This window comes from Mustela putorius, unplaced genomic scaffold (genome assembly GCF_011764305.1).
Source record: "Mustela putorius furo isolate JIRA1106 unplaced genomic scaffold, ASM1176430v1.1 tig00000743_pilon_pilon_pilon, whole genome shotgun sequence".
Taxonomy (NCBI): domain Eukaryota; kingdom Metazoa; phylum Chordata; class Mammalia; order Carnivora; family Mustelidae; genus Mustela; species Mustela putorius.
In genome coordinates this window covers 5,965,467-5,993,163 of record NW_025421464.1, presented here as the reverse complement: position 1 = coordinate 5,993,163, position 27,697 = coordinate 5,965,467, and the positions used below count along the sequence as shown (strand labels likewise).

General features: G+C 45.5%; 2 protein-coding genes and 1 pseudogene across 5 annotated transcripts in view; 2 read left to right on the top strand and 1 right to left on the bottom strand.

The window, feature by feature from the left end:
• SOGA1 (suppressor of glucose, autophagy associated 1) overlaps positions 1-7,355 on the top strand; it is a 68,522-nt gene extending 61,167 nt beyond the window's left edge. For all 3 annotated transcript variants that reach the window (XM_045084173.1, XM_045084171.1, XM_004746476.3), the window contains one exon: positions 450-7,355. In XM_045084173.1, coding sequence (XP_044940108.1) covers positions 450-602 — 153 coding nt within the window. In that variant the 3' untranslated portion in view covers positions 603-7,355. The remainder of the gene's footprint in view (positions 1-449) is intronic.
• A 2,697-nt stretch (positions 7,356-10,052) lies between these two features.
• DSN1 (DSN1 component of MIS12 kinetochore complex) lies at positions 10,053-26,352 on the top strand. Of its 2 annotated transcripts, XM_004746478.3 has the most exons (11): positions 10,053-10,423; positions 11,816-11,864; positions 12,095-12,421; positions 15,161-15,234; positions 15,889-15,961; positions 19,410-19,497; positions 21,141-21,200; positions 21,602-21,676; positions 23,672-23,819; positions 24,894-24,981; positions 25,550-26,352. In XM_004746478.3, exons 2-11 carry the CDS (start codon positions 11,831-11,833, stop codon positions 25,651-25,653), a joined length of 1,071 nt encoding a protein of 356 aa, XP_004746535.1. In that variant the 5' UTR covers positions 10,053-10,423; positions 11,816-11,830; the 3' UTR covers positions 25,654-26,352. The 2 variants fall into 2 exon arrangements, with proteins under 2 accessions (XP_004746535.1, XP_004746536.1); XM_004746479.3 differs by lacking the exon at positions 12,095-12,421.
• LOC101675168 lies at positions 18,157-18,448 on the bottom strand (annotated as a pseudogene).
• Positions 26,353-27,697: the final 1,345 nt, after the last annotated feature.

The following is a 27,697-nucleotide window of genomic DNA, read 5'->3' as shown; positions in this document are numbered from 1 at the left end:
TAAAAAAAAAGAGAAACTACCTAAAATGCACATAAACTGCAAATTGGATAAATAGGTATTTCCATAAAATTCCACTAGTTTCTTTTAATTCCACTAAAAGGAAGGAAATCTAGGTATACATAGTGACAGAAAAGTGTTTATGTTTTGCAGTTACAGAATAGGCAGTAGGAGGATTTTGATAAGCGTATGCTTGTGCAACGTTGAGAATTTATCTTTGGACAACACCCACTTTCTTCTCTGTATATCCCAAAATTCATTACATTCTGGAATGTTATTTATGAATACTCTAATGGGAGAAAAACAATTTAAAGAAATTGGTCCAGAGAGGGGCCACAGTCCCTGGGAACTGGTCCCCAGGCACGGCTGGGTCCAAATTCCTGGCCAACCATGTAGCCCCTGGATGGTCAGTGCCTCTTAGCTCCTCCTGACTTCAGCCTCCCTGCTCCTAGGATGCCGTCTGTGACTGTAGCACCCAGTCTCTCACCTCCTGCTTCGCCCGGCCGTCCCGCTCTGCCCTCCGCCACTCTCCTTCCAAGTGCCGGCTGCACCCTTCGGAGTCCAGCTGGGGTGGGGAAGAGAGGGCAGCTCCCCCCAGCGAGTGACAGAGCAGCCGGGCTCCCCACCTCAACCAGCCCAGTCCCCGGATCGCCGAAGGGAACCGGCAGAGAGGAGGCGAGGCAAGGGGCCCATGCTCTCGGCATCGTCTTACCTTGGAGGTTCGGCCGCTACACCACTGCCAGGGAACAGCTTTCCCATCCAGGTAAAGCGGGGTCTCCTGCTGACTGCTGGGTGGTGACCTCTGACTTCCAGGGAAAGGCAGCAAGTGGGAGAAAGACCACAACTAGGCTTCAGAGGTGGCTCCAGAGCGATCCCTTGGGAGCCAGTCCGTTGGCAGAGCCTCGCCTGGTTCTGCCCACACCCACTTCTCAGAAGAGCCAAGGAAAGGATACACTTCTGGCTGTGCTCCTCAGGGAAAAGGGCTCACAGAGATGTTCCCTGCCAACCATGTCCTCCTTCATGGGCAGGAAACACCATGACAAGAACGGGCTCTGCCATAGGATTCGACGTGGGGTTCCTGGTGGAACTGAGCTGGGCATCCTCCCCATCCCTTCCTTCCCTCCACGGCTTCCTCCTCCAAGCCCTGCTGCTCTGGATTGCTGTGGCTCTAGGGGGTATGATAGGGCCAGTAGCCAGGGCCAGTATCAGCCTGGAATCCTGGGGCGCTGGATCTCCCTGCCCATAGCCCGGATGCAGCAAGGACTGGAAGATGAGGTGGAAACGTGTGGGGCTCAGGGTTGGGTCACTGGAACTGCCTCCCTCGTCAAGGTGACCGGGTTGGGGGGGGTGGGTGGCGGGCACCAACCTTCCCAGGACAGAAATAGGTAGAGTCAGTTTCAAGATCTGGTGCACAGATAAATTGCCTAAATGCCCACTGCCTCCATTGCTGGGGCCTCTTTCCCCAGCACCCTGGAGGGGGCGCCACATCTCCACTGTGTTTACATCCCGTGGCTGGTAGAAGGCAAAGCTGTTCCCAATGAGAGACTCCCAGTTGGCCACCCCAGGCCAAGGAGCACCCCCAGAGGCCAGTGCCCCCAGGACAGGGGCCTGGAAACACATTTCTTGCCTCGGTTGTTTATTTGAATTTTTCTTACTATAAATATTTAAGGTGGCTTTAGTTTATTTTAATAATTTAATTTCCCCCGAAGTCCCTAAGGTAATTTATTGGAGGTCAAGACATGTATTCTTGCCACTAGGACAACGTGAGGCATCTAACACGATGGCCAGGCGTGGGGTCCCCCGTACAGACAAGGCAGCTCGGCTGCTGAGCTCGAGTTTCCTGGTCAAGTATAGAGAGACCCCGATAGGGCTGGAGCCCTGCAGTTTGCTCCCCATTTCTGCTGACCATCTGGCCTCAGAGCACTGCTTTTCACTCATTGCCTGGTACTTGGCCAGCCCCCAGCAGTCAGTCTGCAAACCCTCGCTGACAGGGTGGGGGGCTGGGCCAACGTCCCCACTTCCCAAACATTCTCCATCTGCCCTCTCATTTTGCTCCCTCCCTCTGAAACCTTTTTTTTTTTTTTTTTTAATGAGACAAACACATGTTACTAAGGCTCTTATCAAGAGCGTGGCGATCTCTCCAAGTTCCCCAAGTGAGAACTCCCAGGAAAACAGGACTGAACTTCGAGAATGTTGTTTATTGCAGCTTTGCACATGGACGTGAGAGTGTCTGCTAGCCTGCCTCAGCTCTCACCACCTGCCAGCCTTCTCACCAGCCTCTTTCCTTAGCCTTATGGCCTCTCCTGGCCCCTCTTCCAGCCCCAGCTCTCCTGCCCGCCTTTCTCCACATCCCATGTGAGCTGTCTGAGCCACAGCGGCTTATGGCAGTGTGGGGGGAAGGCCTCAGATGGCCTCTCCCTTGGTGCCAGTGAACCCGTATCGGTTGCACACTTGCCCGCACACACGCAGATGCGTGGACCTCCTGCCACTGGCGGGGGGCCCAGAGTGGAAATACCAGAATGAAGCAGCTTGTCTGCAGAATGCAGGAAGACCAAAAGCCAGCAGCTTTGTAAGCTTGCCCCCAGGACTCAGGAGACACCTCTGTACTCCCACCTGCTCCCAGTTCTGCCCTTTCAGGGTCACCTGGACAAGTTACCCCAGATCCTTCCTCTCCATTCCCTACGGGCAGAATGTGAGGGCCGTGTCAGGCTGATCAGGCACTCTCTTGTGCCATAGTGACTTATGTGGGCAGAACAGGCAGGTCCCTGGAGCCATGGGCCAGTCTCCCCTGGGATGCTGCTGCTCCCACTCAGAAGGTCAGGGGGTCCCTCCAACGTTATCTCCAGATGAGGGGACTCACACCAGGCCACATGCCACCAGAGGCCTTCTGCCACCTCCCCAAGCAATGGAGGACCAGGGAGGTTGCACTCCCGGCCTTGGGGAGAAATCCTCACAAGACCCGAACCCCAAGGCCTACGGACCGCTCAGCCTTACCATCGTCTTCGTCCAACGCTGTCCTCGCAATCTTCTTGTCTCAGCGCCTGGCCACCCGGCCCCCAACTGGTGTCAGAGGCTCCAGATCTTGGTTTTCAGTAAAGTCCTTAGTGTCAACTTCCTGCATGCCTCTGTGCCAGGCCACTCATCACTGTTCCTGCAGAAGCCTCTGGACGTGGGGCTTGATGGGGTTGAAAATGTTATGTGTAAATATTGGTTTGGTTTGATTTTTAGCATTTTAATTAGTAACTGGTTGTGTTTTCCTTTTTGGGGGGTGGGGGGGGTTGGTTTGTAAAAACTCTTGTACTTTTTTGGAATGTAATTTCTAAGTTTGTTTGTTTCTTCAAATGCCTTTTAAGTCTTGGTAACATTCCCAAAGCAGAAGACTGCCTGACCCACAGTGGGGATTCCCCTGGAGCCCTGGGGTCCCAGGAAGGAACACTGCCCTTCTTCCCTTTCTCCCCTTCCTGCTTCTCCACTGGACTCCCAGCACCTTCCTCCTCTTCCTTCTCCTCAACCTCCTCTATCCTTCTTCCTTTTCTGCCATCTGCACTCTCTCCCACCAAAGTCCCAAGGAACCCTGGGGGTTCTGATCCCCTACAGTTCACTGGGCTTGGATCTATCGTGTTGGCATCAGCTGGTTGGGGGAGGAGTGGGGGGCCAGTTGCCCGGGTTGACCCTAAACTGGACAACCTCACATTTCTTACGTCTGACCTCTTCCCAGAGCTGAACTAGACCCTCCTGGGGACAATGATGTCTGGATTTGAAATGAAAATCGGACCCCTTTGGCACATCATTGGCTCCTAGGTCTTGCATGCACAAGGCCTGTCCAATTCCTGTCCCTCTTTCCCACCCAGGTCGTTCCCCACCAAAGGCCGACCCATTTAAAAATCCCTCCTAGAGGTCTCGCTTTCTATGAACTCAAAATGCGCCCCACCTGTTGGTCTTCCCAGGGATACTCTTGTCCCAGCTGCTTTCCCAGTGAAGGGCCCAAAGACATCACCCTCTCACATGCTGACTGTCACATGGTTCCTATGCACCTTTCACAGTTTCATCACCCAGCCTGTTCTCTTGCCCGTCCAGCTTCCAGGCTCTTCCTCCCTCTCCCCTCCCATCCAGAATGTCCCCCACCTTCCAACCGTACCAGCCCCACAAGCTCCCACTACCTCTTCACTCATACTAATAATCTTCCCCCGCCCAGAGTACTCTGCTATCTGGAAATTGCTCTCATCTCAGAGATGGCTCTGGGAGGCAGCCTTGGCAGGACAGGGGTTAGTGCAGATCAGGAAATGGAGGTGCAGGGCTCATCCCAGAGACACCTAACTGGGAGGTCATCGAGCCTAGATTAGGACCTGGGTCCATCGGATCCCCCAGCCCAACTTTGTCCTGGTTGCTGTGTAAACCCACTGACCCACTGGGGACTTTTCTTTGCGGGTACAGGACACCCGGAATATGCCACTACCTAACCCAGGCTTGAAACCATGCAACCATCACCACTATCTGTTTCTAGAACTTTTTAATCACCCGAGCTGAAACTCTACCCACTGAACAGACAATAAGTTACCTGCTCCCTCCCCAAGTCCCTGGTAACCTCTATTCTACTTTCTGTCTTTATGAATGTGCCTCACCTAGGTAGCTCATGTAAGAGGAATCACACAGTTTCTGTCCTTTTGTGTCAAAGCCCCTCACCTTTTTAGATGAAAAATTGGTCCCAGAGAAGAGAGTGGCTCACCAAGGTCACACAGCAAACTACAGGCAGAGTCAGGACCAGAAGGCTGGTTTCCTGACTCCAGAAGATTCTGCATCCCCAGTGGTGAATGAGACCCCTCTCTGCCATTCTTTGCTTTTGGTTGAGCCCCTTCGTCTGTCTGGGCTCAGTCTGTTCAGTCCCCGCCTTTCAGCCTCCACTCTGTTACCATCTTCCTCCAAATCTTCCCCTCTCCTGCCTCCTTTGTTTGGCTCGTTCCCACCAACACACTAAGTGGCCCTGACCCATGACCAGGTTTTCCTCTTCTGCACCCCCAGCTTGTTTCAACGTCTATCCCCCAGCCCTCCCAGAACAGCCTGTCCGGCTCTGCTCCCCTGCCATGGACTTTCCTCCCTCCTCAGGCTCCCACTCCTGTCCTGTCCCGGAAGTACTTGGGTCTGTGGTCGCCCGACTCCAATGTTTGCTGTCATATCTGGTGATGTTTCCTTGGTTCTGTTTCATTTATTTTATGTTTTCTCATACTAAAGGAGGCACCCTTCCAATACCTCAGAGAATATCTACCTTACCAGTGCTTCTCACTGGGCTTCGCCCAGTGACCTCCCAGCCCAGCAGGACATCCCCTAGGTCCACTGTTGAGCCACATTATCTTCTCTGTCCCCAACCTCGGGACTTCATCACTGTCCCCTGTTGGGTGTGTGTGTATGGGGGTGGGGCTTGAATCCCTCTTTCTGGGCTCCTGTACCCCTGCCTAGTCCTGCCTAACCTCGTTTGTGAAGAAGGTGCAGTCTGGCTTGTGTTTTTCTCTCTGTAGGTCATTCATCCATTAGTCTGTCCATTTGATACCCCACTGTCCTCTCTGCTCTGCCCTGGGCCTCACTGCCTCCAGAATACCTTGTCCTGGCTTTACCCTTTATCCCTCCCAACAGTGTGTGAAGTTTGCAAAGTCCACAGACTCAAGAACCAAAGGGGACTTGATGCTGGGCCTGCATTCCCCTGCCCAGGGCTCCTCCCCACTGCCTGTTACTCTTGCCTCACACTCCTTGGACCCTCGCTTATCCCATCACCCCTCTTTCCCTTCCCTTCTTGCCCCTCACCAGCCTGCAGGATCTCAGGCCCTAAAGGAAGGAGCTCGGGTTTCCTCCAAGCATCCTTGAAGGGTCGAGGTAGTCAGGGCCTGGATGGTCACAACTCCATTCTGATACCACTCAAACTGCTCCTGGGAAGAAGACCCTCAGCCAGGAATCTGGAGACCCTGCCCAAGTCTGGGAAGATCTCTGTTTGACTGGTTCTCTGAGCCTCCCCATTCTATGATTTTATCTTGAGCACCAGGATGATCTCTAGGGTCCTAGAACAGCCCTTGTGTTTTGGGATGCTACATCACTATCCTCTCTCCACTGGACCCTGGTATCCTGGTTCCTCTTTCGACTCTGCCTCTGATCTCTGTGCCTTAGTTTACTTCTCCGCACAGGGGGCTCACCACAAGACTATTTCTAGCAGCTTCCCAGGTATTTTGGTGCCTCTAAGGTTGGGCCTTGCCAGCTGTGGCCCAGCTCCCTGTCACTGCCTCATGATACCAAGTCGCTGAGTGTGAGGTGCCTGGAGGTTCAAACAGCTCGAGCATTACCTGCGAACTTGACAGAAATGCAAAATACTGGCGCTACCCAAGACCTGCAGACTTAGAAATTCTGCTGTGGGGTCCAGCAAGCTGGGGTTTAGCAGGCCCTCCAGGTCATTCTCATATAGCAGGACTTGGCCAGCTGCTGACCTGCACTAGCAATCAGTGCGGCCTGGTGAGGGACTGAGGCTGGCCCAGACCAGAAACAGGTGGAAAATACCAACCTCATCTGGACATCTGAGAGATTGGAACTCTCCTTACCCACCCCTCCCCGCCTAACAAATCAACTGTGTCCTTTTCCCGGAAGCTGGAGGGCAGGAAGAAGGCTACAGTTTTCCTTTCCCTGCCTCTGGCTTCATTCCAGTTCTACTCACAAAAGGCCGTGTAGGGTTGTGCTAGCAAAGCAGTGGGTGGGAGTTGTGGGGTGAGGAGACAAAGACCCTGACCATGTATCCCTTGGAAACCTTACCACAGGCTCATGACCTCTCTTCAAATAGGAAGAAACCTAACTCCTCAAGGAAAGAATCCTAAATCCCTAGCTCCTCCTCCTCTTCCTCCTTCCACCTCCAGGGAGACCAAGTAGACCGTGCCAAAACCAGCTCCAACCCCCAGCAGCTGGGGAAGAGAGCCAGAAACTGTCCTCTCCTCTCGGTCCCCCTCCCCAGCCCCTGGCAATACTGTGAAGCCCCCTTTCTGCCCAGCCTGGTTTCTTGGTGAGGGTCCTGCAATCCTGGGCCCTAGGGAAACTCTCCCCCCCACCCCCACCCCAGGGAAAGGCCCTTGGGAGGGAAGGGACCAAGGGCATCCTTGGGCCAAATTGTCTGCCTCTCCTGTCCACTGTTCTCTCTTCCCCACTTCTGTCTTCAAAAGGCTCCTTCCCAAGACGGATTAGGTGCTGGGACAACTGGCCCAATCCTCCAGCTCTCCCTGCTCCTGTGTCTTATTTCAGACATGAGAATAAATGTACAGTGTAAACTTACAAAAGGTTTTTAATGGTTGTAGATTGGAAATAAAGTATGTAATATGAACAGTTTCCTTGGATTTGGCCTCATCTCTGATTTTTCTTGGAGGATGGATGGGGCCCCCATCAGATTTGGAAACTGATTCTTCTCCCACCCCCCACAGCCCAGTTGCCTGGGAAGGAGGAAGGCCTGGGAATGCCACAGTCAGCTGGCTAGTTTGGGGTCACTTGGGAGGAGCCACCAGGGGTTCTGGATACTGAGTCTTTACACCTCAGAGTCTCCTATGAAGTGTGATATGACCGCTGAGAAACCTGCAGAGTGTTCAAAAATGTTACTCTCTGCAAAAACAAAAGAAAACAAAACATTTTACAGATTTATCATGAAAAAAAAAAAAGAGAGAGAGGACACTTTAGACATGGGTCAGTTGCCTATTACAGTATAATTAATTGGCCCCAAACATTAATTAGATCACGGGTACTGTGAATCAGAAATTTGGGACCTAGGTAGTTCTGACTTGGTGTCTCAGAGGTTGCAGTCAAACATCCGTCAGGCAGCAGTTATGTAAGGCTTGACTTGGGCTAGAAGATCGGTTTGCAAGGTGGCTCGCTCACATGCCTGGCAAGTCAGTGTTTGCAGGAAGAGGCCTCAGTTCCTCTCCGCATAGACCATAGTGCTGCTTGAGTATGCTCACAACATGGCAGCTGGCTTCCACTAGAGCAAGTCATCTATGAGAAAGCAGGGTAGAAGTCAAAATGTCTTTTATGACTAAACTTTGAAAATCACAGTCATTTCTGTGGTATCTTACTGGTTATACAGATCAGCTCTACTCAGTTTGGGAGAGGAACACACAGGGCATAAATATCAGGAAGCAGAGACTATTGGGGAACATTTTGGAAGCTGGCTATCATTTGAAAAATCTACATGTTCCTCCCTCTCTTTCTCTGGGGGTGGGATGTGTGTGGGGAAGGCTGACAACTAAGTTTGTGCTAGGCATTGAGAATGCAGTAGAGGGGCGCCTGGGTGGCTCAGTGGGTTAAAGCCTCTGCTTTTGGCTCAGGTCATGATCCCAGGGTCCTGGGATCGAGCCCCACATCGGGTTCTCTGCTCAGCAGGGAGCCTGCTTCCTCCTCTCTCTCTGCCTCTCTGATATCTGTCTGTCAAGTAAATAAAATCTTAAAAAAAGAAAAAAAAAAAAAAGAATGCAGTAGATAGGCCTGGAAGACAGGAAAGCAAATGTCAACTGGCAGAGGAACACAGGGTGTTCAGGGAGCCAGGAGGAACCAAAAGACTCCAAAGAAGGACATCTGAACTGATACCTGAAGTTGAGATGTTAAATAAATGAAGGGGATAGTGATATATTACAGGCAGGAGACAGACAGGAGGTGGCTCCAGGGTGAGAGAGTGCACATATGGAAGCCTAGTAGAAAGAGAGCAGAACAGAATGGGGAACCCAAAGATGGTCACCAGAGTTAGGAGTGATAAAAAAAAGTCTGGGTCAGATCACGCAGTGAGTTATGAGCGAAGAAACGTCCACATCCTGTAGACCGTAGGAACCCCTGGGAGAAATGAACGCAGAGGAAGGACAGAGAATCTATTGGGTCTGGAATCCATGAACCAGTATTTTCACTGTGCCTCAGGATAACCAGCCCTGGCTGGGAACATTGTGTTCTGTTCTTGGGACATTGACAAATGATAAGCTGAAGAGGAGGAACTGGGTACCAATAGTCCCAGAAAGTGATATTCTGGGAACCAAGAGGAAAATCTCTGCTTTCAGATGGCTATTAGAGCCAGCAGGCTGCAACCACAGGGTGGAAAATTTCAGGAAGGCAGATTTCTACCTCCCATCAGAAAACCTTTCCAAGGACCGCAGCTACTACAGAAGGATGACCCCAGTAACATTCCAGCTGCTGCTCCCCAACTCGTCTTTCAGACTTTATGGACTGCTAATAATTCAATATTCGGTTTCAGATCCGAAAGAAAAGACTGCATTTGCAGGGTGACATTTCCATGGCATCATGCTAGGTGCTGCTCTCTGGGGCATCCCTTGCCAGCAAGGGATAGTGGAGTAGACACAGCTGGGCTTCTGGGAACACAGAGTTTTCAGTCTGGAGCCTCAGAGAAAAATCTAAGAGAGATGAATTCTCAGCTGAGGCTTAAAATTGGGAGAATTTGCAGAAAAAAGCTGGACTGGGCTTCCCAGGCAGAGGAGACGGCTTGAGCAGAGGAGCAGAGGGAGGAAGCGACAAGGATTGGCAGAGGAGCTGCAAGCAGTTTGGGGAGGGGGTGGCCTGCAATAAGGCTGCACAGGAGAGTTCTTGAGCTTTGCCAGTATTAAACGGGTCACAGGAAATAAAGTGCTAGAGCAGGAGTGGGATAGAGTAAAACAAACTGAGCACAGAGCTCCACTGTGCTCTGGGAGAGACACGGCCCACGTTTTTGCAGTTAACAATATAAAGCGAGGGTGGAGACCATGGTCTAACCACGGAGGAGACCATTAGATGCCCCGTGACCCACTGTATTCATTTGGCAAGTACCTCTCTGGGCCCACACCTCCCCCTGCCCCACCTTCAATGGGCTCTAAGCGCGTGCAGCGTAAAGGACAAGACGAGGTAAGAGTCCGTAGGCGGGGACTCCGGAGGCGTGGCGTAGCTGGGGAAATAGTTTTCTTGGCCGAGTCTTAACCAGTAAGAACTCGGACAAGGGGGCAGGGGCGGGAGGGAGGCAAGAGCTTTGAACACCGGTTACGCATGCGCATCGAAGGCGGTCGGCATCCTGCGCATGCGTGAACGGACCCGGCAGGCTGCCAACTGCGCAGGCGCTCATGGTTGGCGGGACTTTCAGAAGCCGCGGCGGCCTTGGGGTCGCAGATAGCTGTCAGCGCTCCAGGCCCGAGAGGAGCGGCTGCGGTGGTACAGGATGTCGAAGCTCGACCCTTGACCGCGAAGAGTGATTTGCATGCTCGTATCTCCGGGACGGAGTTTGCGGGCTGGCCCGGCGTCATCCGGAAGTCGCAGACCTCTCCGTGGACGCTGTTTGGCTTATCCCAGTAGCGGCTTCTTGGCATCAGACCTCTCCGCCCAGCCCAGACCGGTCGCCGCCCCCAGACAGAGGGGACCGAGGGATTCAGGGCGTTGCGGCCTCCTCTAGGTGAGAGGAATCCCAAAGGCGGGCTGCGCTTCTCTCTTGGGGCCTGTGCAGAACGGTGTTTGAAGGCTGGGGGTGGGTCACAGGCCTGGGTTCGAATTCCACCTGCGCCCCCGCACCCCGGGATTGGCCCTAGTGGGCCGAGCTTTTGCTCCTTTGAACCTCAGTTCCCCGATCTGTACGGAGAAATAATGATAGTATTTCCAGAGCTGTGGAAAGGATTCTGTGGGATAATGAGATAATGATGCAAATAAAACGCCTGCGTACATATATACACAGATCGTGGCATATAGTAAGCGCTTACCAAGCAGCTTAACAAATGACCTTTCTTGTTATTATCCAAGCTTGAATCTGTAATACAGCCCTGATTGTGGGGATCTAGATCCTTGACCTCCCCACTCTTGTTCTGTAACTTTTCCCGTTCTGTCCCTCCCTATATATTCATTTCTCTTTAATTAGAGTCCCTCCCCCTCAAACAGATTTCTGCTGGGAGGGAGGGGTAAGCCTTGAATATGCAGAGATGCCTCTGTCATGTCCTTCCTTGCTTTCTTCCAGTCAGTTGTCTGTGACGGCCACTAGGAATAGAAATACAGTCTGGCTGGGGAGACACACCTAAACACACTTTACAATGCTAGGAAAACTAAGAGGTGGAACAACCAACTTTGTCTAGAGAAGTGGCTGGAAAGCTTCGCATTTAGGCTAGGTTGCGAAGGCTGAATAAGTCTTACAGGCAGGGTGTGTGTAGAGATTCAAGAGTGGTGCAGGGAATGGGGGTGACGAGAGAACCGGGATGGGTAGGTTAGGACTAGTTAATGAAAGGTGTCGAATATACTGGAAGAATCTCTGCTGCTGTCTAAAGAAAGGATTGGAGAGGAGAAGGAAGTACTGGATGTTGGAAAACTAGTGGAAAGGCTGTAAGATTATTCTGGGGAGGGGGAGGCAGATGGTAGAAGTTCTGAGATCTGGATTAAACTGAGAACTGGAAGTGGAGAGACTGTTGGAGGTAGGATGGACAGTACTTTGGATGTAGAGATTCTACATAAGAAGGATGATGTGATTTTTCTAGTTTGGAAGACCGTGTAGATCATAATGCCATCTAGGATATGAAGGACTAGTTAAATAATTGGGAAATAAAGGAGGGTGTGTGTTAAGCATACATGAGTATTTCTGACGATGACTTCTGTAGAGATTCAGGTGATGATGGTCTGATAGTCTCTGGAGGAGGTAGATGCGGTGGGACTAGGCTGGGCCTTGTCAGATAGGTAGTATTTCATGGGGCAGAGATGAGCAGGTTGAAAAGGCTGGACAACACAAAGTCTCTTTTGGGGTAGTAAAGCCCCAGCGAGACTGAGGCTGAAATGTGAGGAACAGATCACCTTGTTTTCCTATTTTCAGGGTTCTTCATCCAGGATGACTACAGTAATTAGATCGGAGACCACAGAAGGTAAGTACTGTAGTAAAATGGAGGCCCTCTGGCCTTGGGTTCAGCTTTCTGAGCTATTCACAAATGCTTTCTTGGCTCCTGGTGGATTTGGAATTCCGTATTCACATGTTTACAGAGATGCTTTCTCACTGCTTCCATGATCTGGGGCATACATTTTCTTTTTCCACCTTTTTGCTCAGATGCATTGTTGTGGTGGGTTTGATTTTGTATTCTGACTTTCTCATAACAAGTTCTAGAAGAGGAACCAGTGACATCTAAGACTCATGGTCATCCACTGGAATCGGATCCCATCCCTACGGAAGTGTGTAGCAAATCACCTGCCTCCCTGGAGATGACTCAAGGCGTTTCAGAGGAAAGAATTCACCTTGGCTGTAGCCCTAAAATGAGGGGAAGTTGTGATCTTGGCCAGGAGGAAGGACTTCAGTCCAGGTCCCTTCATTTGTCCCCCCAAGAACAATCTCCCGATCGTCAAGACAAAAGTCAATCTTGGCGGCGAGCAAGTATGAAGGAAATGAGCCGGCGGAAGTCACTGCCTGCCTTTCATCAGGGCATCACAGGTGGGATGCTGTGTATGTAAGACAGGAGTTCCAGCTCAGATAAGAGGCAGTGAGGTATGGCAGAAAGAATGGAGGATTGACTTGGCTCTGCTACTTGTTTTGTGACTGAGCAAATCACGTCACCCCTGTCAACCTCAGTTTCCTTATCTGTAAGAGAGATCCTGAGTACTAATGTCAAACACCTATTAAGTGTTCCATATGATTGCTATCCATGTTAGCAGCTGCCTGTTGTAACCTCCACCATGATCAGAAATTCTAGTTTATAACTGTTCAACACTCACCTCTGCTAGGAGGAGAGGCATTAAAGATTTCTTCTTATGGGTTTCTGTTATTTGCTAAAGTGAAACAGAGGTGGGTGGGTTGCTACCTGATTATAGGCTTTATGACTGAAAATATTTCAGAGGGAGGATGCATGTAAAAATATCTTGGTGAAAGCTAAGTTTTTAAACATGCCATATTTGAATGTGATTTGTGTGAATTTACAATAATAATTACATCTCAGTAAGCATTGAAGTACAAGATTGAATGTGGAAAGTCCAGCACATTTCAGGAAGAGCTTACTAGTTGTATAACCTTGAGCAGATTACTTAAGCTCCTTTGCCTTACAGTCCTTATCAGGAAATGGGATGAAATGATACTTATTTTACAGATTTGTGTGAGAATTAAATGAATTGATAGATAACACAGTTCTTGGCTTATAGTAAGTAAATAACAGCAATGTTAAGGTATTGTGGTTATTTTAAAGATATTAGCTCATTTCCAGATGGCCTGATGTCTAGAAGGAAATCTGGCTAAAAATAGCCATTTAGCATATTGCTGCCACAATTGTGCTCATGCACTTCACTCTGTAGGTGTGCCAAGAAAATAGCAGCAGTTTCCTAAGATTAGCCCTATCTTTATCTCTATTCTAGGGCTTGTGGACCTAAAATTCTGAATAGAAGAAAATCACTGATGTAATAAAATTGGTTATCTCCTCGTTATGCTTGGCCATTTGCCAGATTTCTTTGGTTATAGGCAGAAGGTATCCTGTTTTTCTGTACCACCAGCAATGAGAAATAATTAGGAGGCAAAAGAACTAGAAACACAGCCAGCTGAAGCTGGAGGACAAAAATACAGTATCTCAAATTTTCTTTGCTATATAATAATTGATGTTTTTAGAGGGACATAATTGAAAAAGGGAAAAAAAAAACAGTATCTACATCTTATAGTCATTTGAGGATTCAGTGGCATAATTATGTAAAATTCCCCACAAATTCAGGGGGACTTACCATGTGACCTTGGACAAATTACCTATCATCCAGCCTTTGTGCCTCAGTGTCCTACTTTGTAAAATGGAATTAATAAGCTACTTGCCTTTGGTTTTAATGAGGTGTGCATAACATTTAATGAAATGCTTTTTTATTTATAGCAGGTATTCAACAAATTGCTATTAATGTTATTATAAGGTCATTACAGAGAAGCAACATGGCTCTTAGTGGGAAAATACACTTTTTTTGGTGGCAGACTTGGGATTGAATTCTTTTTTTTTTTTTTTTTAAAGATTTTTTATTTATTTGTCAGAGAGAGAGACAGCAAGCACAGGCAGACAGAGTGGCAGGCAGAGTCAGAGGGAGAAGCAGGCTCCCCGCAGAGCAAGGATCCCGACGTGGGACTCGATCCCAGGACGCCGGGATCACAACCTGAGCCGAAGGCAGCTGCTTAACCAACTGAGCCATCCAGGCGTCCCTTGGGATTGAATTCTGGCTCCACCTATATCTGGCCTCCAGCTTCAGTTTTCCCATCTGTAAAATGGAGCTTGTAATTTACAAGACAGTGTATTTAAAGCACACTGGAGTAGCACCTGGCTGACTTACTCCATAGAGCATGTGACTTTTTAGTAAGATTTTATTTATTTATTTCAAAGAGAGAGAGACAGAAACAGAGCATGAGCTGGGGTGGGGAGGAAGAGGGAGAAGCAGACCCTCCGCTGGACAGGGTGCCCTACGTGGGGCTCCATCCCAGGACCCTGAGATCCTGACCTGAGCCGAAAGCAGATGTTTAACTGACTGAGCCACCCAGGGCGCCCCAAGCATGCAACTCTTGATCTCAGGGTCCTAAGCTCAAGCCCCACCTTGGGCATGGAACCTACTCAAAAAACAAACAAACAAACAAACAAAAAACCCTGCAGTGCCTGTCATAAAGATACTCAAATGTTCCCACCTCCTTTCCTTAAATGCTGAAAATAAAACATCAAAAACAAGTTAAGTGATTTTTTTTAAAGTTACATTATTTTTATTATTTTTTTAAGGACTTAATTATTTATTTGAAAGAGAGAGCTCACGTGTAAGCCTCAGCAGGGGCAGAGGCAGAGAAACTCAAGCGAACTTTCGGCTGAGTGGGAAGAGGGTTGCAGGGCTTGATCTCACTAATCTGAGATCCTGACCTAAGCCAAAATCAAGAGCTGAACACTCAAAACGACTGAGCCATCCAAGCACCCCCAAACAGACAAGATTTTAATGTAATCCATAAAAGGTTCATAATAACTTTTTAAAGTTAGTACATTAAACTGATAAATTTCATTTTTTGGTGATTCAAAAAAAATTAGATAAACTTTTTATGAGTTCTCCTTTTAAGTAGAAAATGCTGCCTAGGAATTCTTGCCTGAAGTTAGACCCCATCAAGAGGGAGGGCAATTTTTAGTTTTTTTTACTTTATTGTATTAGTATCTAGCTCCTTACATGTGGTGATATTTTATGTTAGAGCTCAGCAGATCCATCAGTGGCAACTTAACAGAAAGCAAACGGCTGGTCGCTCTCCTGCTTTCCAGTTTCCAGGTAAGATTCTTGGGATTGAGAAATGCTTTCTTTTTCTATTCCTTTCTCTTTTTCTTTTTCCTTTTTTAAACTGTTGCTGTGACAGCTCCAAAGAGAGATCAGTATTGTGTGATATATCAATTAAGATTAAAAGAAGTTTCTTTCTAGGTGGGATTAATTTAAAAGCCACATTTAATCCCAGCAGCAGCTGATTTTTCTCTCTGGACTAGGCCTTCTACCAGTCCCACTGGTGCTTTTGCTGCTGCTAACTGAGCACCTGAGAGTCAGAGATGTCCTCAGTCTAGTATGTTTTGCCCATTGGCAGCAAATGATGGGAATTTAAAGTGGGTGAAAGTCAGTATCTAAGTTAAAGCAGACATTTGAGGTCTGACTATCTACTGATTGGGAATTATATGGCTAACTGGCAATTACAGCAGTTTAGAGAAGTCATTTGTGTTACTTAAATGACCATGTTTCTCTGAAACAAAAATCAGAATGTATAGCCTGAGCAAGGAGGTTTTTCCTGATCTACTTATTTGTTTATATGAAAACTCTTAGGTATAAAAATTAAATCATGTTTACTTTGACATTGATGAAACATCATGAAATTATGTGAACTCAAGACTGGCCTGGAAAATCATGGTGGTTGTACTGAAAATGCTTTCCTTTATTTAGTTCTCTGTTGGGAAACTTGAACCTTTCCTAAAGGACACTGAGGGCTTCAGTCTTGAAAGTTTTAGAGCCAAAGGTAAGTTGCTAAGAATAGGTGAGCAAGCTTTGGCCTTTGACTTTACCTTCAGTTGAAGCCCCACTTTGAGGACTGCCATTTATAGGAGCTGCTGGCTTACAAAACCAGCCCCCCCCCCCATATCTTAGAATTGTGTTTAAAGAAGTAAGAATATATACTTATGACATTCAGAAAGTAGAAAAGTGAAAAGTAAGCCTGCCTCCCACCCCAAGCCAGTCCAACTCCTCTCTGCCGATTCCACCACAGCCACCAGCTTCCTGTGGATTACTATAGAAGTCTTACTGCATTTCCAACATTTTTACATGCATACCAAATGAACATATACTCTCTGTACTGTTCTTTACCATATCTTTTTTAAAAGATTTATTAATTAATTTTATTTTTTTATTCTTTTTTTTTAAGATTTTATTTATTTATTAGACAGAAATCACAAGTAGTGAGAGAGGCAGGCAGAGAGAAAGGGGAAGCAGGCTCACTGCTGAGCAGAGAGCCTGATGTGGGGCTCGATCCCAGGACCCTGAGATCATGACCTGAGCCGAGGCAAAGGCTTAACCCACTGAGCCACCCAGGCGCCTTATTTATTAATTTTAGAGAGGGTAGGGGGGAGGGATTGGGGGAGGGGCAAAGGATGAGGGAGAGAGAAACTCAAGCAGACTCCGTGCTGAGTGGGGAACCTGATGCGGGTCTCCATCTCATCACTGTGAGATCATGACCTGAGCTGAAGCCAAGAGTCAGACGTTCAGCTGACTGTGCCACGCAGGCGCCCCTTGTTTTATTTATTTATTTTATTTATTTGATTGTTTGAGAGAGTGAGCAAGAGAGGAGCATGAGCGGTAGTTAGAGGCAGAGGGAAGTGGAGAAGCAAAATCTCCTGCTGAGCAGGGAGCCTGATGTGGGGCTCAATCCCAGGACCCCGGGATCATGACCTGAGGCCAGGGGCAGATGCTTAACTAACTGAGCCACCCAGGCACTTCTTGTCTTTTTTTTTTTTTTAAGCCAATTTGTCTTGCACATGTTCCATATTGCACATATAGAACTGTCTTGAGACATTTTAGTAGCCATATGATATTTCATTTTATAAATGTTCCATATGTGATTTAACCAGTTCTTTCCTGATGGGCTTTTAGGGTTGTTTCCAGTATTTTGCTATTATAATAAATAGGGTAGTGAATGCCTTTTTACACAAGCCTTTTGTCATATACACAAGTAAAAATAAGATAAATTTCTAGAATTTGAATTACATAGATCAAGTGAAATGTGAGAAATTACCAGATTGCTTTCCAGAAAGTTGTATCAGTGGTGCCTGGGTGGCTCAGTGGGTTAAGCCTCTGCCTTCGGCTCAGGTCATGATCTCAGGGTCCTGGGATCGAGCCCTGCATCGGGCTCTCTGCTCAGCAGGCCTGCTTTGCCCTCTCTCTCTGCCTGCCTCTCTACCTACTTGTGATCTCTCTCTGTTAAATAAATAAATAAAATCTTTAAAAAAAGGTCGTATCAGTTTATTCTCTTACCAGCAATATATGCAAGTACCTTTTTCATGCTCACAACAGTTTTAGCAAACAATTCAAATTTTTTACTGTTTGATTGGTGATAAAAAGTGTTTTCCAGTTTTAATCTGTTCCATTTTCTTTTCTTTTCTTTTTTTTTTTTTTTAAGATTTTATTTATTTATTTGACAGAGATTACAAGTAGGCAGAGAGGCAGTCAGGGAGAGAGGAAGAAGCAGGTTCCCCGCTGAGCAGAGAGCCCGATGTGGGGCTCGATCTCAGGACCCCGAGACCACGACCTGAGCGGAAGGGAGAGGCTTTAACCCACTTGGCCACCCAGGCGCCCATCCATTTTCTTTCAAAGGGGATAAGCACTTTTTCATATTTTTAGAACCACTTGTACTTCATTTTCTGTGTATGTTTGTATCCTTTGTTCATTTTTTTAAAAAGATTTTATTTGTTTATTTAACAGAGAGATACACAGGGAGAGAAAGAACACAAGCAGGGGGAGGGGGAGAGGGAGAAACAGGTTTCCAACAGAGCAAGAAGCCTGATGCGGAGCTTGATCCCAGGACCCTGGGGTCATGACCCGAACCAAAGGCAGACGCTTAACGACTGAGCCACCCAGGCACCCCTGTTCTTTTTTTTTTTTTTTTTAATCCAAAATGTGTTGATTGGGATGGTTTTCCCCTCATCTTGATTCAGGATGCTTTTAGCCCTGCTTCTGTCTGAAGGACATCCTTCTTTTAAGCCTTGCTTTTCCTCCCATAGGCTGGCAAAGGACAGTGGCGCAGCCAACACACAAAACTACTGTTTTTGCATGGCTAAAAACGGTGTGATTTTGTAGCATCCTGGGCACTTCACACCCATGAAGTAGGAGTTAGGGCTCTGTGCCAGGCACTTCTTGTGCTTCCTTTTCTCTTCCGGGATGGGTGGAGGAGGTTCTTGGAGAGGGGATGTTCTTGTGGGGAGGTCGGCACTGCTGGAAAGACTCCTTTTCTCATTTTTGAAAATTGGGATGTTGGCTTTTTTTTACATCAGTTTGTAGGAACTCTTTATACATTAGGGAAATTAGCTGTTCCTCTGTGATATAAATTACAAATATTCTTAGGAGTCCATTTCTAACTTTCTAGGAGGTAGCTTTTACAGTGTAACTATGTAATCATCCAGGGTCAGAAATATTCAGTGTTACCCACTTAAAAGACTTGGAAAATAGGGATGTCTGGGTGGCTCAGTGGGTTAAGCGTCTGCCTTTGGCTCAGGTCATGATCTTCAGGTCCTGGGATCGAGCCCCACATCAGGCTCCCTGCTCAGTGGGAAGTCTGCTCCCCTCCCCCCCGCCTGCCTCTCCACCTACTTGTGATCTCTGTCAAATAAATAAATAAAAGCTTAAAAAAAAAAAAGACATAGAAATATATGAAATCAGACTGTTGTTTATCTCGGTGTTAGACCATCACCATAATTAAAGTAGATAGGATAGCTCTTCAACATCTGCTTTCCCCTCTGCATTTCTCACCTGAGTGCAATTGCAGATCCTTCCAAGTCAAAGCAGAGACCTGTTTTTACCTTATGCCCATAATTCTTTATTCTCCTTTAACATTTTTCATTACGCCCCTGCCTATTGCCTGATTTCTGTAATATGTTCTCTCTTTCAGTGCCAGCAGTTGAAATTTCTTGAGTTAAATGTCAGTACATGTATAACTTGTAACTAGTTTTCACCAGTCAAGTATAAAAAACACTATCATAAATGTCATAAAGAGGAGTTGTCTTCCATTTTATCTATACCTACTCAAGTAAAAAGATAAAATCTTTCTGCATATTTATACTACTACTTTGAATGGGTAAGAGGACCAGAATGTAACAGGGGACCCTAGAGCTGAGACCACCTTGAGTATATGTTGTCAGCAGCTTGCTGTGTAAATTCATACTCTTTTTATTTTATAATATGTTTTTTCCCCCCTCTAGCATCTTCTCTTTCTGAGGAATTGAAACATTTTGCAGAGAGCCTGGAAAGTAATGGAACTCTACAAAAATGTTTTGAAGATTCAGAAAGGTATGTGCATTTCCCCTTCTGTCCCAAATTATAACTTAATTACGACTTTTCATTATAATTTGTTGTTTATTCACTCAAACATTATCCAGCATCTTCTACACACCAGGCTCTTCTAGATGCTAGAGATAAAATGATAAGTCAAGCAAGGTCTTTCTTATATGTTTTAACAGGAGAGACAAACAGATACATAGAAAATAAGGATTTCAGTTAGTGATGATCTAAGAAGTTAGTAACTGTGGTAGTGACTTGATAGAGTGGACAACTCTAGTTAGTGTTCAGAGAAAATCTGTAAGACCCAAGTGGTGGGAAGGAACCAGCCATGGAAAGATGAGAGGAAAAGCATTGTTCAAATCTTTGCTGGAAATGCAAGTTGGTGATAAACTTATGTTCTTCAGATATTGGCAAGGAAGAATATTAGAAGTTTTTAAATCTCAGTCTCAAACTGGTAGTTCCTCAATGGGGGCAGGGCCTAACTCTCTAGTTCCTGCCTTGCAACAAATCATGTCACTTGGGCCTACCTTATAAAACTTTTTAGTTTTATTTATAATGGCAAATATTTCACAAATGTCTGCTTTCCCACAGATTGTTAGAATTACAATTGCTATCCAGGAAATGAAAAATATGTTGGCTCGACATAGTATCTCTTTTAATGCAGTGTATTTTAGCTACCAGCTGCTGCATCTCATCCAAAGATAATAGAGGCTGTGTGTCACAGGCCTTGGTAGAGAAAAATGGAAAGTGGAACAACTAACTTGTTTTTACCAGGTAGAGTACCAAGTACATCTGCAGAATATTGGCATTTTCAGTGCCTGCTTCTTTTCCGTTAGCATTAGTCAACCAACTGAGCTGAGCCATTGGTGTAAGTAAACATAATCCCTCTCCACTGATAGCATCATTTTGAGTGGGAAGAAAATATGGTCATATACAAAAGTATTGTTGGGCCTTAAAAGATGACTCCAAAAATGATGTGAACAAGGGCACCTGGACAGCTCAGTCAGTTGAGCATCCAGCTCTTGGATTCCACTCAGGACCTGATCTCATGACTTGTGAAATCAAGCCCTGAGTTGGGCTCCATCCTCAGAGGGAGTCTGCTTGGATATTCTCTCTGTCCCTTCCTCTGCTCACGCTTTTTTCTCACTTTCTCTCAAATAAATAAATCTTTAAAAAAAAAGAAAAATGGTGTGATTTTTGGAGGTGGGAAATTCCAGATGTTTGAGTTTCAGGCTGAGTGAGATTATATGGGGTAGAATAGGTAGAAGAGAAAGGCAACAATTAGTATCAAAATTAATGAGCTCGTTGGAGCCCAAACAGGCTCAAGTGCCAGGTTAAAGAGTTTTGACTTATTTTGAATGCAGTCAAGAGTTACAGAGTTTTTTAGGCAAGGAAAATAAAATTAAGGAATATTTTAGGGAAAGATAATCTGGCTAAAGGTGAATTGGAATCAATGAGAGAAATAGAAAATAAAGAGACCACCGAGAAAACTGTTACCTAGTGCAAAAATGAGATAGAGGCCAAGAATAAATGTTTGTTGAAAGATGAATTCTGAACATTTTATACTGCCATCAAAATTATGTAAGGCATCTTATTAAAGCAAGTGCCCTTGAAACATTTATGTTGACCTTACAATCCTATCTGTATTCCAGAAAAGCATCAGATTTGTCTCTGGAAACATCAGTGGCTGAGATGAAGGAATACATAACAAAGTAAGTGAAAATGAGTGATGCTTTGTTGGAAAATCTAAATTTATCTGGGAAAATAACTAGGTCTGGAAAAAATGAATAGTAAATATCCCATTCAGAGTCTCAATATTAGTGTGTCAACACTAGAATTTAGAAAGCTACATATTGGGATCTTGTGGGCTCTACTCATTGCCAGTTTCATACAGTGGACTTGAGGGAATAAGGATGTTAATTTGATTTTAAGAACTCATGTTTGATTTGATTAGATTAATATCCTCTGAATTAGTTGAGCTTTTTAATCCTTGAATGACCTTTTTACTCACATCTTAGAGCCAGAGTAGACACCTAATGTACTTATTGATGCCCTGAATGAGTCCAAATGAGATGATTGAAAAGTAACTGATATTGTTTTCTTGATTCTATAGATTTTCTTTAGAACGTCAGTCTTGGGATCAGCTCTTACAGCACTACCAGAAGGAGGCTGAAGATACCATATCCAGGTTAGATTAATGATTGGAAATAGGAAGCTATCTTTTACCTTATGGAATTTGATTTTCTTTTTAAAGATTTTTAATTTACATATTTTGCAGACAGAGCAGTGAGAGGGAGAATATAAGCAGAGAGGGTGGGAGAGGGAGAAGCAGGCTTCCTGCAGAGCAGGGAGCTTGGCGCAGGGCTCTATCCCAGGACTCTGGGATCATGACCTGAGCCAAAGTCAGATGTCGAAGGACTGAGCCACCCAGATGCCCTGGAATTTGATTTGAATCAATTTCAATTCTCTTAGCATAAATTGAATGATGAGTCCTTTCTCATAGGCCAAATAACTCATTAAAGCTCTATAAAATGTGTATTAACACTCTAGGACTATAAACGGAGAGTTGGGGGAAGGAGACGAAGAATGGGTGTCTCTGTTTTCAGTCAACAGAATTGCTTCTGTTCAGTGTCCTTGGCTGCTGTTCCATATCTTCGGGGCGACAGACTCATCTCTGCCCTGTACCAGGGCACCTAGGGTTGAGCTAAAATCTTGGTCATGGCACATCAGTTTACACGTGGCCTTCAAGCTGCAGGTATGGGAGAGAACCCTGGCCAGGTCCTTCGTAGAAGTGCAAAGACATGAAAGGGGGTGATGAGATAGGGTGTACAGGAGAGAGAGGATCTTTGGGTCCCAAAGACTTAAGAAAATGGGAAAGTGCTAGACTTAGATTTAGTTGGCCATGTAAGCCGGTGATTTTAAACTTATTTTTCCCCAACAGAATCTCAGCTGGAAACCCAAATATAATATGTTACCTAAAGCCTTAACTGCAAAAGTAGCAGCAGAGAGGTGCTTTCAGGAACATGGTCTGAAAATTTCCGCAGTCCGGGCACTGATGGTTATCAGTTACTTTATTTGCCCCTTACATGGTCCTCTTATGAAGTTAGGTTAAGTATAAGATGGCAGTTTCAGAATAAAAACTTTTGATGTGGCATAGTTTACTGGTTAAGAGGAATGCGTCTAGAAGCAGATTGTCTCTGTTCAAATACCAATTACTCCTTCATTTTGTGTTCTTGGGCAAGCTACTTTATCACTAAGCTTGGAGTTCCTCTTGAAAATGGGGATAATATTAGTATCTATCTCACTGGGTTATTATGAGTGTTAACAAAATGGAACGTGTTTAGCAGGGTCTGGCAGTCAGGAAATTGTAGGAGTGGTTGTTGTTAAAGAGTCCTCGGTTTTCATGAACTCTCCATATTCAGTTATTTCAGATAATTGAGGTGGCCCAGCACTTTTCTTAAGAAGAGATGATAGACATAGATTTCAGGAAAGCAAGTTTTGGCTTTACTATACCTCACATGTACTCCTTTTTGTAAATGGACCTTAACGTTAGGTGGAATGAACTGATGTGAAGGTTCTAGCATTTCCTGGAGTCCAGTGGTATAAGTATGTTAATACTGGCATAATCATTTCAGAACCCTCTTATTAATAAGATAGGCTACTCTGATAGTAGAGCGGAAGAATATTGGTTCTGGTTATTGGAGATTTTTTCCCCTAGGTTGTCTTACATATATTCCCCCCGAAAATGATTATAAAAACTCCTTGAGGGGTACATGGGTGGCTCAGTCTGTTAAGCTTCTGCCTTTGGCTCAGGTCATGATCTCAGGGTCCCGGGATTGAGCCCTGCTCAGTGGGGAGTCTGCTTCTCCTTCTCCCTCTCTCCTCTGTTTGTGCTCTCTCTCTCACATAAGTAAAAAAAAAAAAAAAAAAAACCTTTAAAATTCCTTGCGGGGTGCCTGGGTGGCTCAGTGGGTTAAGCCTCTACCTTAGGCTCAGATCATGATCTGAGGGTCCTGGGATCAAGCCCTGCGTCGGGCTCTCTGCTCGACAGGGAGCCTGCTCCCTGCCCCCCGACCCCCCCCCTCCGCCTCTCTGCCTACTTGTGATCTCTCTATATCAAATAAATAAAAATCTTTAAGAGAAAAAAAAAATTCCTTGCTCTTTTTTTTTTTTTCCCCTCCAGAGGATCAGCTGAAAACAAAGTTACTGAAGTTGAAGTCGAACCTGCAACATATCTTGGATCTTCCCAGAGTGAAGTCCTTAATACAAAGCCTGACTACCAAAAGATATTGCAGAACCAGAACAAAGTCTTCGATTATATGGAGTTGGTGGTGAGTGGACTCATGTTAATTTGGTTATTTAGCTTTGCTATGTTGTCCTTGGAAATTTAAGAGACCTGGAGAATATATGTAATGAGATAAGTATATTCAGCTCTACCTTGGGGAAACATGGAGAAACAATAAAAAAAATAAATATGTGGTGATAAGAGCTAATAAAAGAGGGTAAAGGAGTTGGTGTACAGGAAGGGCGGCAAGTTTCTGTATAGAGCAGTTGATGGAGCCTTTTTTTTTTTTTTTTTAAGATTTTATTTATTCATTTGACAGAGCACAAGCAAGGGGCAGCAGTAGGCAGAGGGAGAGGGAGAAGCAGGCTACCCCAGGGCAGGGAGCCCAACGCAAGGTTTGATCCCAAGACCCCAGGATCACAACCCAAGCTGAAGGCAGATCCTTAACTGACTGAGCCACCCAGGCACCCCTCTACAGTACCATTTTAACAGAGACTTGAAAGAAATGAGGAAGTGAGATATGAGGACATTTGGGAGAATATTATTGTATCACTCCCAAATATTGACAGGAAGCAGATGCACTTGATAAAGGCTAAGTGAAGGAGTGATATATAAAGTATGGGTATTGAGGAAATCACAAGGATTGGTGAAGTAACCTGGGACTCAGAGGCAGCTGAACTCTTACTAGCCCTGGGCCTGGAGGACGGAGGGGAGGAACAGTCACTGTGATACCAGAGGAAGAAAGTCATATAGTGGGCTGCTTTGAGAGAGCCATGACCTTCAGTTGAGAGAACTAACTCAAGACAACCCTTTCAGCAAGACTGCATAAAAATACCCCGAATTCATTAAGTTCCCTCCCACTTGGGCTCCATCTTGGCTATACCTGCCCAGACACCCGAGGACAAGGAATCCTGTTTGAGTTTATGCATGGCAGCCTCCCAGAGCATAGAGCAGCATGGAGAAGTGCAGAGTGTGAATCTGGAGGAGCAAACACAATGTGTGGCACAAGCATTCCAGGTTAAAAAGATAGCAGAGGCAAAGCTCCTGAGTTGGAGCTTGCCTGTCCTTTTTTGAGGAACGTCAAGGACCCTTACAGCTCACAGCTGTCTTTCTTGTGCAGATGGACGAATTGCAAGGCTCAATGAAGCAGCTGCATGCTTTTATGGATGAAAGTACCCAGTGTCTCCAGAAGGTGTCAGTACAGCTCGGTGAGTGTGTGTCTTCTGGGGACTAGAGCTTGCACTATTTTATATATAATAGCCCTTCAGATACAAACTGACCTCCAAAGCATATGGTCTCAGAGAATAAAGCCTGTATGAGAAGATTTCTTTTACTCCCCTCACAATAATTATTATGCTGTGGGTACTCAAAGTTAATGGGAAATTTCTAGTTGTGAATTCCACAATAACACAGTAGACTAAAAATGAAATCCCCACAACCCGTGTTGTTTTAGTAAATCTAAGCTTTTAAATACCCATTGCCATTTTCCTTTTCATTCTTCAAGGATTCACTAAGTGACACTGACATTACTTCCCTGTTGCTTTTCCTTGGCCTCCTCCAGCCCTAAATTATTTGCTATATATTCCTTCATTTTCTCATTACATTTTATTATGGTTGTGGTTGCAGCTGGCTTTCCTACCAGACTGCCATCTCCTTGAGGACAAAGACTTTCTTGTCACTGTAATGCCCTTCAGTGTCTGACACAGTGTCCATACAAGTTTTCAATAAATGTTATTTTGAATTCAATTGAAATTTAATTCTGTCTTTCCTCTGCAGGGAAGAGAAGCACACAACAATTAGACCCTTCACCAGCTCGAAAACTCCTTAAGCTTCAGCTACGGAACCCACCTACCACACATTGCTCTAGGTCTTGTCAGTGACTTCATGTAGTTTTCCTGCACAAGGTGCTCCAGAGGAGAGAAATCGGAAGAGTGCCCGAGCACGTCGCAACTGCATGGCAGTCTGAGCTGGTGATAGCCGCCCTGTTGCCTTTGAGGATAATTGGCTGAATGTAGAGCCCTGCAGTTTGTTTTTTGTTATTTTTGTTTTTTCAAAAAGTGACAGAATTTATGCATCTGTAAGAGTGTAGCATATATACTTTTTCCAAGAATGTGCACAATGCTTGCAACTTCTATAGTGGAATGACCTTGAGAACTAGTAGCCCATTCTTTTAAATATCCTTCCTGGTCAGCAATCTTCATCTTGTGAAGATGTTTTTTAGGTTTTGAAACAATCCAAGCCATTTAGGACCAGATCCAGGGAAACATTTTAGGGGTCAGGTTGGGTTCTGGTAGTAAAGGAATGGGACTGATTTTGTAGTATGGCCCTGAAGGTGATTTTTGGTAGAGGAATTTTGAGTGTTGTTTGCATCATGTGGATAAACATGTATCACTTTACATGATGTCCAAATTGAAGGAAATACATACTCATTCTCTATCCTGTTGTCTACAGTGTGTGTTAGGTTTTAATATTGAGTTGATATCCTAAATCCTGGGTTCATGGAAGGAAAGGCTAAGTACTGTTTTTCATTGTTCTATTTTTAATAATTTGCACTATAAAATTGCATATTATTAAATGTTTCCTTTGTCTTTGTGTATACTTTGAGCATATAAAAAAAATTTTTTTTTAAGATTTTATTTATTTATTTGACAGATCACAAGTAGGCAGAGAGAGAGGGAGCAGCAGGCTCCCTGCTGAGCAGAGAGCCCCATGCGGGGCTTGATCCCAGGACCCTGAGATCATGACCCGAGCCGAAGGCAGAGGCTCAACCCACTGAGCCACCTAGGTGCCCATAAAAAAAATTTTTTTTTGAAGATTGGATTTATTTATTTGACAGATAGAGATCACAAGTAGGCAGAGAGGCAGGCAGAGAGAGAGAGGAAGGGAAGCAGGCTCCGTGCTTTGCAGAGAGCCTGATGCAGGGCTTGATCCCAGGACCCCAGGATCATGACCTGAGCTGAAGGCAGAGGCTTTAACCCACTGAGCCACCCAGGCGCCCCTATAAAAAAAAATTTTTTTTTTTTTTTAAAGATTTTATTTGACAGACAGAGATCACAAGCAGGCAGAGAGGCAGGCAGGGAGAGAGAGAGGAGGAAGTAGGCTCCCTGCTGAGCAGAGAGCCGGATGGGGGGCTGGATCCCAGGACCCTGGGATCATGACCTGAGCCGAAGGCAGAGGTTTTAACCCACTGAGCCACCCAGGCACCCTTATAAAAAAAATTTTTAAGGCAGTGTGGGCTTAGCAGAAAATAACATTCTTTGCCAAGATGCTGAAGTGAACAGTCGTGTGGAAATATGCCTAGCATTAATTACCAGGAAAACACCAACTAATTTATTGTTAATATTGTTATTCTCTGATCCTCCTAATACCTAATACCCAGTCATAATCTTAAGTCTTAAACCTTGGCCTAAGTACCAATTAGTGAAAGGTGATATCTCCTTCCTTTGACCTACATTTCTTTCTTTTTTTTTTAGAGATTTTATTTATTTGACAGAAGGAGAAAATGAAGCTTGATCCCAGGACCCCAAGATGATGACCTGATCTGAAGTCAAATGCTTAGCTGACTGAACCACCCAGGCACACACACACCCCATATTCCTTTTTTTTTTTTTTTCCATTTATTTACAGAGCCCCTGCTATATGCCATGCACAGCTCTAAAAACTGGGGACAGAGCAAAGAACAAAAACAGACATGGGAGTTGGTCATAGTGTCTGGAACTTAGGCATGTGACCTATGTGTTAAAAGCCTAAATGCCACTTACTGTCACTGAGAAAAATTTATTTAACCTCTTATCTGTAAGATTGGGAGAAAGAAGGAACCTGTATCACAGGGATGCTATAAGTCAGATTTAGTATACAGTTAGAACAGTGGTAACAATGTGAACAATGTGCTGGAAGGGCAAAAGCTTGAACAACTGGGTGGAT